The sequence below is a fragment of the Muntiacus reevesi genome, chromosome 1 (assembly GCF_963930625.1).
Source record: "Muntiacus reevesi chromosome 1, mMunRee1.1, whole genome shotgun sequence".
NCBI lineage: Eukaryota > Metazoa > Chordata > Mammalia > Artiodactyla > Cervidae > Muntiacus > Muntiacus reevesi.
The window spans coordinates 157,731,123-157,745,635 of record NC_089249.1 but is presented as its reverse complement, the minus strand read 5'-3'; the positions used below and the strand labels follow the sequence as shown (position 1 = coordinate 157,745,635).

General features: G+C 39.9%; 2 protein-coding genes across 4 annotated transcripts in view; one reads left to right on the top strand and one right to left on the bottom strand.

Annotated features, from left to right (window-relative positions):
• The window catches only part of LOC136152284 (uncharacterized), a 130,443-nt gene that overhangs the window by 67,398 nt on the left and 48,532 nt on the right, over positions 1–14,513 (bottom strand). The gene's annotated exons all lie outside the window — the stretch shown is intronic.
• Positions 1–14,513, top strand: part of LOC136152281 (cytochrome P450 4X1-like) — a 49,727-nt gene that overhangs the window by 20,658 nt on the left and 14,556 nt on the right. The window contains exons 5-6 of the mRNA XM_065913532.1: positions 2,804–2,931; positions 3,016–3,170. Of these exons, the coding sequence (XP_065769604.1) occupies positions 2,804–2,931; positions 3,016–3,170 (283 nt within the window). The remainder of the gene's footprint in view (positions 1–2,803; positions 2,932–3,015; positions 3,171–14,513) is intronic.

The window sequence follows — 14,513 nt, the reverse complement described above, 5'->3', positions numbered from 1 at the left end:
TCCGTGTAAGCCTTTGCTGTTGCTCTTTGGATGATAAAAGAAGATGAAGATCTGGTCATCCATCTTAGGTATATTTTGAGATCTTATGGCAGTAAACTAAGTACCAAGTGGTAAGATTCAGATGATAAGTGCTGTGGTGACAAGTAAGGAAAGTGGAAGCAGCTATGTTAGCTTCAGATTCAGAGGAGACTCAAATTTACTATGAAATATGAGCTGGACTTGAACATGTGGATAACATGGATGAGGGCATTTTAGGCACAATGAGTTAGCAGGAGTAAAAGTTGGAAGGCTGGAATAGATTTGCCTGAAGGTCATAAAGGACCTAGAAAGAATGTGTCTACATTGAAGTCGCAGATGTGAGTTTCCTCTTGCAGGTAGTGGAGTATCATTAAGAGCTGACCTGTGCTCTTTGAAAGGGGCAGAAGGATGTTGCAGAATATTCCTGTGGGTGGTCCCTGATTTATAAATGAGTTCTATTCCAAAATTCCCCTTGGACATGGCATATTTTTTATTTTAAAATTGTACACACTTGAAAATAAGACAAGTAATTCATTAATACAGTTTCATCATAATGCTTCAAACACCACAAACAGAGCCAAAGTTGCCCTCCACCTACATCTGCAAACCTACCCCTTTCCCAAAAGAGAACCACTGTTGCTACCTGGTTGGCTGGGTCCTCAGCCAAACTCATAAAAGCAGATTTAACCTGAAATTGACTGGGATTGCGATGAAAATGTCCATTGTGCTTTCTCAAGGCAGAAACCTAGAAGTACAGGCTAGAGAGGAAGGGGGCATGCTTTCTAAGTCTGGTGCTGTGCAGTTTTATGCACAATTGCAAATCAGCCTGTGGTGATATTTGAGTTTATCAACAGTTTGATGAACCATTTCTATCTTTCTTGCTTCTCAGTTGCATATTTCCCCAAGAATCCTCTTACAGCCCCTCCCCTGCTGAATTGTTGCAAAGTATCTCCGGAGAGCCTCTTTTGTTCTCCTTTCTTCTAGACTCCCTTTTTTTGGTATTCCTGTAGCTTTCATTTTCTTTTATTTATTTTTATAGAATTCTCATTGAAATAGAATTGATGAACAATACTGTATTAGCAAACTCACTTTTTGTACTCAGTCAAACTTACATAATCCTCAGTCCTGTCCGACTCTGTGCAGCCCCCTGGACTGTAGCCCTCCAGGCTTCTCTGTCCATGGACTTTTCCAGGTAAGAATCCTGGAATGGGTCGCCATTTCCTACTCCAGTGAGTCTTCCCACCCCAGGGATCAAACCAATGTCTCTTGCATCTCCTGCATTGGCAGGTGGATTCTTTACCACTAGTGCCACCTGGGAAGCCCTCAGGATGAAAGCAACTGACTAAACAATTGACACTTGGGTAAAAGATTTTTTAAAATTTCTTTGCCTTTTTTTCTGTGGCCTCCAAATCCTTAGCACCCAGCTGTAGGCATGGGTGCTCAACAAACAGAGCTTGATCTAAACTTAAAACATGTAGATTTATTTGTGTTTTTTACACAAAGAATGCTTATGATGATGAATACATTTTCAGCAGGGAACTTTGAGACAGTTTAAGCCATAAAACATCTTGGGTAGTGGAAGTGGGTCATTTGGAGGCAGAAGTAGAGTGAACACAGGCAGTGCTTGGCTGAGAGCCACCTCTCAGCAGCTACTCCTATTCACTGCTTACCTCTGTTCCCCACTTCTAAATCCAAAATAATTATTTTTAATTCCAAGTATATTTTTAAGTGTACCTATAATGGTTAAGAGAAGTGATAGGTGGGGTATCTAGCAATCTGGGGACTGAAGAAGGAGAAAGCCCTGGGGAAAACCCTTGTTATTATGGGTTTTGTGTGAGATGATCTCTTTTACTGGAACCCTGATCTCTTCTAAAACAAGAGTGGTGATAATAATTGGAAGGCCAAAGATACTTACCTCAGCCATTTACCAGATACCTGGTTTGTTCCATGCTTTTTCTCATTTGGTTGGGTGCGTTTTTCCCTTCTTCATGCCAAATAAGCACTTGGCCTATTTATGTGAAAATTAGTAAACAGAAATCTCATTTAAAATGGAGTCAGGAGGCCAGAAAGGGGAGGTCTCACATCCTACCACTAGAGGTCAACTGCAGACCCAATCGGAGGAAACCTACCTTTGCATGTCCAACAGGAAGAAGGCTACTACTTTACCCTCCAGCAAAAGAAAAGAAGAGTTTCTCCTTACCCACAACAGCCTGGTTAGTGAGACTCTCAAAACTTGGACAATGAAAAACCACTGCACTCTAATTTCCCCGTTCCCTTCAGTGGACTCTTTGTTTATAACACCTCCCCCCAACTCCCCCTTCTCCTCTATAACTGTTCCTGTCCTTAGTTCTCCTGACTTGCCCAGGTGACTCAGTGTTGAAGAATCCACCTGTAATGCAAGAGATGCAGGAGACACGGGTTTGATCCCTGAAGTCAGGAAGATCCCCTGGAGGAGGAGATGGCAACCCACTCCAGTATTCTTGCATGGGAAATCTCATGGACAGAGGAGCCTGGTGGGCTACAGCCCATGGGGTCACAAAGAGTTGGACACAACTGACCACGCACGCACCATGATTGCATGTCCTGAAGTTCAATTTTTTGCTGTGCCTAAATAAACCCATTTTACTGGTGAAATAAGGGGCAGGTATTTCAGGTTAACATTTACCTATATGACCTTCGACCCCTGCCAAGTCAGAATTGTCTCTGTCACATGGTAAGACAGGGAGAAGCCTTCAAATAAAAGCATTTTGATGATGATGATGTTGATCTTGACCTCCTGTGCCAGGATAAGTGGGAGAAGATTTGTGGCTCTCAGGATACACTTATGGATATCTATGAGCACATCGACTTGATGACCCTGGACGTACTCATGAAATGTATTTTCAGCTGGGAAACCAACTGCCAAACAGACAGGTCAGTTACAGTAAAGGGAAAATAAAGCCTCGTTCGCATTATCTAAGTCATTTACTGACATATTTTCCCCACTCTCTCTTCTAGCTCCCATGAAGATTATGTAAAAGCAACAAGTGATGGCAGCAATATCCTTATGCAACGCGTGTACAATTTCTTTTATCACTATGACCTAATTTTCAAATTAAGCCCTGTGGGCCACCGCTTTCGGGAGATAAACAAGATATTGCATCAGCATACAGGTATTTCTTGCGTTTAGATTGTCCAAGTCCATACACTGTCATAGTTGTATTGTGTCTCTCTAGAGGAACAGTTCTCAGTGTGAAAAGAGAAAGAATTCTTGTCTTAATGGAGCTTTTATATGAACACTGCTCAAATGAAACAATTCGTGTACAAGAGTGTGCTACACCCACAGTAATAGTCTTATCTGAATTTTTCTACATAGATGAAAGTGAAAGTCACTCGGTCGTGTACGACTCTTTGCGACCTCACGGACTATACAGTCCATGGAATTCTCCAGGCCAGAATACTGGAGTGGGTAGCCTTTCCTTTCTCCAGGGGATCTTCCCAACTCAGGGTATGAACCCAGGTCTCCCACGTTGTGGGCGGATTCTTTACCAACCACAAGAGAAGCCCTTTCTATATATTGCACCATCTTTATTATATGCGGTTTTTATTAATACAAAGGTAACATAGCAAGTGGGCACTTAACACTTTTTAGCATACATGGCATGGCTTTTTGCATAGTGATTGTCATAGTAATGGCAGGCTAAAAATATGCAGGCAACATAGGAATAAAGGGAGGAACAGAGTAAACATGGACATACATCCAAAAAAAGGACCCCCCTGGGGGACTGTCCAATGGGTATAAAATAGTTATGCAAGATGAATAAGTTCTAAAGATCTGCTGTACAACAGTACCTAAGGTGAACAATATTGTGCACTTAAAGTAGGTAGATCTTGTTAAGCATTCTTACCCCAATAAAAAAGTAAAAGACGCTTCATTCGAAAATAAATAGTTTTAGCAAAACATAAACGTAAAAGTTGAAATCGATGAAGTTTTTAAGCAATTCAACACTACTTTTCATGAACACCAAAATAGAGAATATTTATCAGGCCATTAATTAATCCTTCCTCAGCTCCAGCACTGAGTAGCAGTATGACTTTGGGCAAGTTACTGCTCTGTCTCAGGGTTATCTGAAAAATGAAGATTAAAGAAAAAAACCTATCTCATTGTTTTGTGATGATGATTAAATATGTTAATATATGTAAAGCACTTAAGACAGTGCCTGGAACTGAATAAATGTTAAATATAAAATAGATTTGTTCCAAGAAACTTGCAACACACACCTACACATGCATACATATGGACCCACACAAATATAGATATTATAAGGACATACAGATAAGCAGATTAGAAATCATCTAATATACAAATGGGCTCTCTTTATAGCAGTAGTTATCAAACTTGTTTGTATCATGGCCCACACCAAAAATATTAATATTTAATATTGGAGGAAACAGGAGTGGATTTGGAGGCATCTACACAGAACTTAGTGAAAAGAATTATTCACGTTCTCTTGCTATTGCATAATTATGATGAAAAAACAAAATGCAAAACATTAGGGGGAAATTAAATGTTAAATTGGTCAAAAATAAAAACTTTTCAAATTTCAAATTTTTCAATTAGTCAAATTTATTCATATTTTCTTTTACTGCATCTAGATTTTGAGTGATAGTCAAAAGCCTTCCCCTATTCCAGAATACCTCAACTATGGCACTAATGACATTTGGGGCTAGCTAAGTCTTTGTTATCCAGACAGTGAGACACTGACAAGCGCATTGTAGGATGTTTAGCTGCATCCCTGTCATATACCCACTTGATGATAGTAGGACTCTTGATAGAGTTGCTCTAATATTTCCAAATGATTATCCAATTGTCCCATTACCATTTATTAAGAAGTTCCATCTTTTCCAGTCAGTTTGAGGTAACCACTTTTATCATATTCTAATGTACTTGGACCTATTTCTTCATATGTACTTGGACCTATTTCTTCACTTTCTTTTCTATCCGTTGGTCTATCTATTTGTGTGCTAAATCACACTGAATCAATTAAAGAGACTTTGTAGTATGTTTTTTTTTAATTAATAAGGTATTTTTCAGGGGGTTTTAGTCTTATAGAAAAATTGAGCAGAAAGTACAGAGTTCCCCATATTGCTACTTCTTCACCACCCCCTATATACATACTTTCCCTCATTAACATCTTGCATAACTATGGTGTATTTCTTATAACCGGTGAGCCATTATTATTTTACATACATATTTATTTATTTTATTTACTTATTTTTGGCTGCACTGAGTCTTCACGGCTGCACATGGGCTTTCTCTAGTTGTGGCCAGCAGGGGCTACTCTCTACTTGTGCTCCGTGGGCTTCTCATTGCAGTGGCTTCTCTGGTTGAGAAGCACAAGGTCTTCAGTAGGCACATGGGCTTCAGTAGTTGCGGCACTTAGGCTCTGTAGTTGTGGCTGGTGGTGTCGAGAGCACAGGGCCAGTGGTTGTGGCACGTGGGCTTAGCTGGCCTCTGGCATGTGGGATTTTTCTGGACCAGTGGTGTCCCCTGTGTTGCAAGGCAGATTCTTAACCACTGGGCCACCAGGGAAGCCCTCATGAGTCCCTTATTATTAACTAAAGTCCATAGTTTAGGGTTCACTCTTTATGTGTACACTCTCTGGATTTTGACAAATATGTAATGATATGTTTCCACCATTACAGTATCATACAGCAGTGTTTCACTGCCCTTAAAATCCCCCTGTGCTCCACCTACTTGGCCCTCCGTTCTTTGTGTCACACTCCTGGCAACCACTAATTTTTTTACTGTCTCTATAGTTTAGCCTCTTTCATGTCATTAACTGGAATCACACTGTACGTAACCTTTTTATTTTTTTTTTTGAGTTTTTTTCTTTTTCTTTTTTTTTTGTTTTTTTGTTTTTTTACTAGTTGGAGGCTAATTACTTCACAACATTTCAGTGGGTTTTGTCATACATTGACATGAATCAGCCGTGGAGTTACATGTATTCCCCATCCCGATCCCCCCCTCCCACCTCCCTCTCCACCCAATCCCTCTGGTTTTTCCCAGTGCACCAGGCCCGAGCACTTGTCTCATGCATCCCACCTGGGCTGGTGATCTGTTTCACTATAGATAATACACATGCTGTTCTTTTGAAACATCCCACCCTCACCTTCTCCCACAGAGTTCATAAGTCTGTTCTGTACTTCTGTGTCTCTTTTACTGTTTTGCGTATAGAATTATCATTACCATCTTTCTAAATTCCATATATATGTGTTAGTATGCTGCGATGTTCTTTATCTTTCTGGCTTACTTCACTCTGTATAATGGGCTCCAGTTTCATCCATCTCATTAGAACTGATTCAAATGAATTCTTTTTAACAGCTGAGTAATATTCCATGGTGTATATATATACCACAGCTTCCTTATCCATTCATCTGCTGATGGGCATCTAGGTTGCTTCCATGTCCTGGCTATTATAAACAGTGCTGTGATGAACATTGGGGTGCACGTGTCTCTTTCAGATCTGGTTTTCTCAGTGTGTATGCCCAGAAGTGGGATTGCTGGGTCATATGGCAGTTCTATTTCCAGTTTTTTAAGAAATCTCCACACTGTTCTCCACAGCGGCTGTACTAGTTTGCATTCCCACCAACAGTGTAAGAGGGTTCCCTTTTCTCCACACCCTCTCCAGCATTTATTGCTGGTAGACTTTTGGATAGCAGCCATCCTGACTGGCGTGTGATGGTACATCATTGTGGTTTTGATTTGCATTTCTCTGATAATGAGTGATGTTGAGTATCTTTTCATGTGTTTGTTAGCCATCTGTATGTCTTCTTTGGAGAAATGTCTGTTTAGTTCTTTGGCCCATTTTTTGATTGGGTCATTTATTTTTCTGGAATTGAGCTACAGGAGTTGCTTGTATATTTTTGAGATTAATCCTTTGTCTGTTTCTTCATTTGCTATTATTTTCTCCCAATCTGAGGGCTGTCTTTTCATCTTGCTTATAGTTTCCTTTGTTGTGCAAAAGCTTTTAAGTTTCATTAGGTCCCATTTGTTTATTTTTGCTTTTATTTCCAATATTCTGGGAGGTGGGTCATAGAGGATCTTGCTGTGATTTATGTCGGAGAGTGTTTTGCCTATGTTCTCCTCCAGGAGTTTTATAGTTTCTGCTCTTACATTTAGATCTTTAATCCATTTTGAGTTTATTTTTGTGTATTGTGTTAGAAAGTGTTCTAGTTTCATTCTTTTACAAGTGGTTGACCAGTTTTCCCAGCACCACTTGTTAAAGAGGTTGTCTTTTTTCCTTTGTATATCCTCTCCTCCTTTGTCAAAGATAAGGTGTCCATTGGTTCGTGGATTTTTCTCTGGGCTTTCTATTCTGTTCCATTGATCTATATTTCTGTCTTTGTGCCAGTACCATACTGTCTTGATGACTGTGACTTTGTAGTAGAGTCTGAAGTCAGGCAGGTTGATTCCTCCAGTTCCATTCTTCTTTCTCAAGATTACTTTGGCTATTCGAGGTTTTTTGTATTTCCATACAAATTGTGAAATTATTTGTTCTAGTTCTGTGAAAAATACCGTTGGTAGCTTGATAGAGATTGCATTGAATCTATAGATTGCTTTGGGTAGACTAGCCATTTTGACAATATTGATTCTTCCAATCCATGAACACAGTATGTTTCTCCATCTGTTTGTGTCCTCTTTGATTTCTTTCATCAGTGTTTTATAGTTTTCTATGTATAGGTCTTTTGTTTCTTTAGGTAGATATACTCCTAAGTATTTTATTCTTTTTGTTGCAATGGTGAATGGTATTGTTTCCTTAATTTCTCTTTCTGTTTTTTCATTGTTAGTGTATAGGCATGCAAGGGATTTCTGTGTGTTAATTTTATATCCTGCAACTTTACTATATTCGTTGATTAGCTCTAGTAATTTTCTGGAAGAGTCTTTAGGGTTTTCTATGTAGAGGATCATGTCATCTGCAAACAGCGAGAGTTTCACTTCTTCTTTTCCTATCTGGATTCCTTTTATTTCTTTTTCTACTCTGACTGCTGTGGCCAAAACTTCCAACAGTATGTTGAATAGTAGTGGTGAGAGTGGGCACCCTTGTCTTTTTCCTGATTTCAGGGGAAATGCTTTCAATTTTTCACCATTGAGGGTGATGCTTGCTGTGGGTTTGTCATATATAGCTTTTATTATGTTGAGGTATGTTCCTTCTATTCCTGCTTTCTGCAGAGTTTTAATCATAAATGAGTGTTGAATTTTTCAAAGGCTTTCTCTGCATCTATTGAGATAATCATATGGTTTTTTTCTTTCAATTTGTTAATGTGCAGTATTACAATGGTTGATTTGCAGATATTAAAGAATCCTTGCATTCCTGGGATAAAGCCCACTTGGTCATGGTGTATGATTTTTTTAATATGTTGTTGGATTCTGTTTGCTAGAATTTTGTTAAGGATTTTTGCATCTATGTTCATCAGTGATATTGGCCTGTAGTTTTCTTTTTTTTTTTTTGTGGCGTCTTTGTCTGGTTTTGGAATTAGGGTGATGGTGGCCTCATAGAATGAGTTTGGAAGTTTACCTTCTTCTGCAATTTTCTGGAAGAGTTTGAGTAAGATAGGTGTTAGCTCTTCTCTAAATTTTTGGTAGAATTCAGCTGTGGAACCATCTGGTCCTGGACTTTTGTTTGCTGGAAGATTTTTTATTACAGTTTCAATTTCCTTGCTTGTGATGGGTCTGTTAAGATCTTCTATTTCTTCCTGGTTCAGTTTTGGAAAGTTATACTTTTCTAAGAATTTGTCCATTTCATCCAAGTTGTCCATTTTATTGGCATAGAGCTGCTGGTAGTAGTCTCTTATGATCCTTTGTATTTCAGTGTTGTCTGTTGTGATCTCTCCATTTTCATTTCTAATTTTGTTAATTTGGTTCTTATCTCTTTGTTTCTTAATGAGTCTTGCTAATGGTTTGTCAATTTTGTTTATTTTTTCAAAAAACCAGCTTTTAACTTTGTTGATTTTTGCTATGGTCTCTTTAGTTTCTTTTGCATTTATTTCTGCCCTAATTTTTAAGATTTCTTTCCTTCTGCTAACCCTGGGGTTCTTCATTTCTTCCTTCTCTAATTGCTTTAGGTGTAGAGTTAGGTTATTTATTTGGCTTTTTTCTTGTTTCTTGATGTAAGCCTGTAATGCTATGAACCTTCCCCTTAGCACTGCTTTTACAGTGTCCCATAGGTTTTGGGTTGTTGTGTTTTCATTTTCATTCATTTCTATACATATTTTGATTTCTTTTTTGATTTCCTCTATGATTTGTTCGTTATTCAGAAGCGTGTTATTTAGCCTCCATATGTTTGAATTTTTAACAATTTTTTTCCTGTAATTGAGATCTAATCTTACTGCACTGTGGTCAGAAAAGATGACTGGAATGATTTCAGGTTTTTCTGAGTTTTCCAAGACCAGATTTACGGCCCAGGATGTGATCTATTCTGGAGAAGGTTCCGTGTGCACTTGAGAAAAAGGTGAAGTTGATTGTATTGGGGTGAAATGTTCTATAGATATCAATTAGGTCTAGCTGGTCCATTGTGTCATTTAAGGTTTGTGTTTCCTTGTTAATTTTCTGTTTAGTTGATCTATCCATAGTTGTGAGTGGGGTATTAAAGTCTCCCACTATTATTGTGTTACTATTAATTTCCTCTTTTGTACTCGTTAGTGTTTGCTGTACATATTGCGGTGCTCCTATGTTGGGTGCATATATATTTATAATTGTTATATCTTCTTCTTGGATTGATCCTTTGATCATTATGTAGTGTCCTTCTTTGTCTCTTTTCACATCCTTTATTTGAAAGTCTATTTTATCTGATATGAGTATTGCGACTCCTGCTTTCTTTTGGTCTCCGTTTGTGTGAAATATTTTTTTCCAGCCCTTCACTTTTAGTCTGTATGTGTCTCTTGTTTTGAGGTGGGTCTCTTGTAGACAGCATATATAGGGGTCTTGTTTTTGTATCCATTCAGCCAGTCTTTGTCTTTTGGTTGGGGCATTCAACCCATTTACATTTAAGGTAATTATTGATAGGTGTGGTCCCGTTGCCATTTACTTTGTTGTTTTGGGTTCACGTTTATACAACCTTTCTGCATTTCCTGTCTAGAGAAGATCCTTTAGCATTTGTCGAAGAGCTGGTTTGGTGGTGCTGAATTCTCTCAGCTTTTGCTTGTCTGTAAAGCTTTTGAATTCTCCTTCATATCTGAATGAAATCCTTGCTGGGTACAGTAATCTAGGTTGTAGGTTATTCTCTTTGATTACTTTAAGTATGTCCTGCCATTCCCTTCTGGTCTGGAGGGTTTCTATTGATAGATCAGCTGTTATCCTTATGGGAATCCCTTTGTGTGTTATTTGTTGTTTCTCCCTTGCTGCTTTTAGTATTTGTTCTTTGTGTTTGATCTTTGTTAATTCGGTTAATATGTGTCTTGGGGTGTTTCACCTTGGGTTTATCCTGTTTGGGACTCTCTGGGTTTCTTGGACTTGGGTGGCTATTTCCTTCCCCATTTTATGGAAGTTTTCAGCTATTATCTCCTCGAGTATTTTCTCATGGCCTTTCTTTTTGTCTTCTTCTTCTGGGACTCCTATGATTCGAATGTTGGAGCGTTTCACATTGTCCCAGAAGTCCCTCTGGTGGGACCTCATTTCTTTTGATTCTTTTTGATTTCTTTTGACAACAGAGGTTGTCCTCATTTCTTTTGATTCTTTTTTCTTTTTTCCTCTCTGCTTCATTTATTTCTACCATTTTACCTTCTACCTCACTTATCCTATCTTCTGTCTCCGTTATTCTGCTCTTGGTTCCCTCCAGAGTGTTTTTTATCTCATTCATTGCATTATTCATTTTTAATTGACTTTTTTCTTTCTTCTAGGTCTTTATTAAACATTTCTTGCATCTTTTCAATCTTTGTCTCCAGGCTATTTATCTGTAACTCCATTTTGTTTTCAAGATTTTGGATCATTTTTATTATCATTATTCTAAATTCTTTTTCAGATAGATTCCCTATCTCCTCCTCTTTTGTTTGACTTGGTGGGCATTTTTCACTGTTCCTTTACCTGTTGGGTATTTCTCTGCCTTTTCATCTTGTTTAGATTGCTGTGTCTGGAGTGGGCTTTCTGTATTCTGGAGGTCTGTGGTTCCTTTTTATTGTGGAGGTTTTACCCAGTGGGTGGGGTTGGACTATTGGCTTGTCAAGGTTTCCTGGTTAGGGAAGCTTGTGTCGGTGTTCTGGTGCGTGGAACTTGATTTCTTCACTCTGGAGAGCAATGGAGTGCCCAGTAATGAGTTTTGAGATGCGTCTATGTGTTAGATGTGACTTTGAGCAGCCTGTATATTGACGTTCAGGGCTATGTTCCTGTGTTGCTGGAGAATTTGCGTGGTATGTCTTGCTCTAAAACTTACTGGCTCTTGGGTGGTGGTTGGTTTCAGTGTAGGTATGGAGGCTTTTGAACGGTCTCTTATTACTTAAGGTTCCATGTAGTCAGGAGTTTTCTGGTGTTCTCAGGTTTTGGGCTTAAGTCTCCTGCCTCTGGATTTCAGTTTTATTCTTCCAGTAGTCTCATGACTTCTCCAACTATACAGCACTGATAATAAAACTTCTAGGTTAATGGCGAAAAGATTCTCCCCTGTTAGGGACACCCAGAGAGGTTCACAGAGTTACATGAAGAAGAGGAGAGGGAGGAGGGAGATAGAGATGAGTAGGAGGAGAAAAAGGGGGATTCAAGAGGAGAGAGACAGATCTACGCAGTTGTCTGATCCCAGAGTGTTCTCCGTAGCCCAGACACCCACAAAGATTCACAGAATTGGATTGGGAAGAGAAGGGTAAAGGAGGAAATAGAGGTGTTCTGAGGTAGAAAACAGAGAGTCAAGATTGGGAGAGAATAATCAACACACTCCTGAATAAAAATGGGAACTGAATATTGGATTCTTAAATGTTCACAATTTATATCATATACTGAAAAACAAAAATTAAAAATCTAGAGTAGAGGTTAAACTTAAAAATACTATATTAAAAACAAAAACCAAAACACACAAAAAAATTTTAGAAATATATATGAAATTCAGTTTAAAACTGGGCTTCTCTTCTCTTTTTTTTTTGTAAGGTTATAGTGTAATGAAAATGAAAATTAAGAGTAGTAGAGGAGTAATAGAGGACTTTAAGAAGAAATAAGAGAAAAAGAAAAATAGAAAATAGAAGAGAAAAAGGGAAAAAAAGAAGAAAAAAAAGAAAAAAATTTTTTTCCTAATTAACAAAATCATAAAAATCTATGAAAATGAAAGCTAAGGACTAATGGGGGAGTAGTAGGGAATTTTAAAAGAAAATAAAAGAGAAAAAAGAAAAAAAAAATTTTTTCTTACTTAAAAAAAAAAAAGTAAAAACATATCTAGGAATTTCTCTGGAGCTGTTGCGGTCAGTGTGGGTTTGGCTCAGTTTCAGATAGCTCCTCGTTCCAGCTGACACTTCTTAATCTCTACAGGCCCCTTCTGATGTAGTCGGTGTTACCTACAGGGATTTTAATCTGTTGCACCGGTCCCTTCTGAAGCGGTTCCCTTTGTTTATTTGGCTTCTGTTTGCCGGTCTCTTCAGTGCCCCATTTCCGCCCTGACACAGGCGGGCGGAGGTGGACTCTTATTCGGGTTGCTAGTTCCCTCGTACTGCGAAGAGGGGCTGGCGCTACTTTCTCCGTCTACCCTGCTCGGGCTCCCGGCTGCTCTATATGGAGCGTGCCTTGCGCTGGCGCGGTTCCAGCCCTCGAGTGTTCCACAAAAGCGCGGAATAAAAAGCTGCGCCTGCTTTTTGTGCCTTCCCCGTCAGAGCGGTTCAGGCAGCCAGGGGCTTGACAGGCGCACTCTCCCCGAGTGCGGTGCGTCTTCTCCCTTCTGCGGTCCCAGTCTCAGTTTCCGCCCGCGCCAGTCGGGTGCCTGTGCCCTCTGTCTCGCCGCCAGCCTCCCGGCGGATGTCGACCATCCAGAATCTCAGGAGGTCTTTGATTAGAAACTGGAGGCCTGTTTGCAGTGCGGTAGGGGTTTCGGTCCTTGGGGCCGAGCCTGCCCCTTTCCCCTCCCCCCTGCCTCCAGCCTCCGGCGGGGCTGGGCCGGTCCGCAGCCTGTGAGCTCTTCTCTGGACTTTCTCAGTCCCTTTGTTCTGCGAACGGCTGGCAGTGTGTTTGGGCCGGTTAATTTTCTCTCTCTCTTTTGCTATCCCGCAGTTTAAGTTGGTAACTCACAAAAGCTCCCTCCGATTGCCCTCAGGGCACTCAGGCCCGGTCCTTACGCTAAGCAACGCCGCCTGCTCCTCTCCATTCCGCCCCCACTTGCTGGTGGCGGATGCGGGTGTCTGGGGTGCTTTTCTGCTGGGAGTTGCTTTTAGGCTCGTAATCTGTGGTTTTATTTATTGTTCCCCTCCCAGTCAGGTTGCCCTTCGAGATTCAAACACTTCCCCCAGACCCGCCAGTGCGAGGGTTTCCTGGTGTCTGGAAACTTCCTCTATTAAGACTCCCTTCCCAGGACGGATCTCCTTTTGTATCTCTTTTTATCTTTTATATTTTGTCCTACCTCCATTCAAAGACAATGGGTTGCTTTTCTGGGCGCCTGATGACCTCACCTAGCGATCAGAAGTTGTTTTGTGAAGTTTGCTCTGCGTTCAGTTATTCTTTTGATGAGTTTGTAACAGAGAAAGTGGTCTCCCCGTCCTATTTCTCCCCCATCTTGGCTCCTCCCAGGCTCAATTTCTGTAACCTTTTTAGATTGGTTTCTTTCACTTAACAATATGCATTTAAAGTTCTTCCATGTATTTTCATGGCTTGATAGTGCATTTATTTTTATTGTTCAATTATATTTTATTGTGTGATAGCTTCCTTTGTGGCTCAGCTGGTACAGAATTCGCCTGTAATGAGAAAGACCTGGGTTCGATCCTTGGGTTGGGAAGATCCCTGGAGAAGGGAAGGGCTACCCACTGCAGTATTCTGGCCTGGAGAATTCCATGGACTGTAAAGTCCATGGGGTCGCAAAGAGTTGGATAGGACTGAGCGACTTTCACTTTCACTTATGAGTGTATCACACTTTGTTTACCTATTAAAGACATCTTAGTTGCTTACAAAAAGCAAAGTTTTGACAATTTTGAATAAAGCTTCTATAAACATTTGTGCACAGGTTTTTGTGTGAACTTAAGTTTTCAGCTCCTTTGGGTAAATACCAAGGAGGATGATTAGAGATGGAATGGTAAGGATAAGTTTAGTTTTGTAAGAATCCACCAAATTATCCTCCAAAATGTTCCCTTTATTGTAATGTCTTTATTTGGTTTTAATACCCACTGGGGTTCTTGGTCTTCCCCAAGCAATAGAAATTGACTAGAAGCCAGACAAGAAATTCAGTCGTGTCTTCATTGGGGCTCCCGGAAGGAGCAGAAACAAGTGACAAGCTCCCTTGCTTGGTCCCCAAGGCGGGTGGCTGAGCTTGTTTCTTACATGGGGTGACGATAGGAGTGTG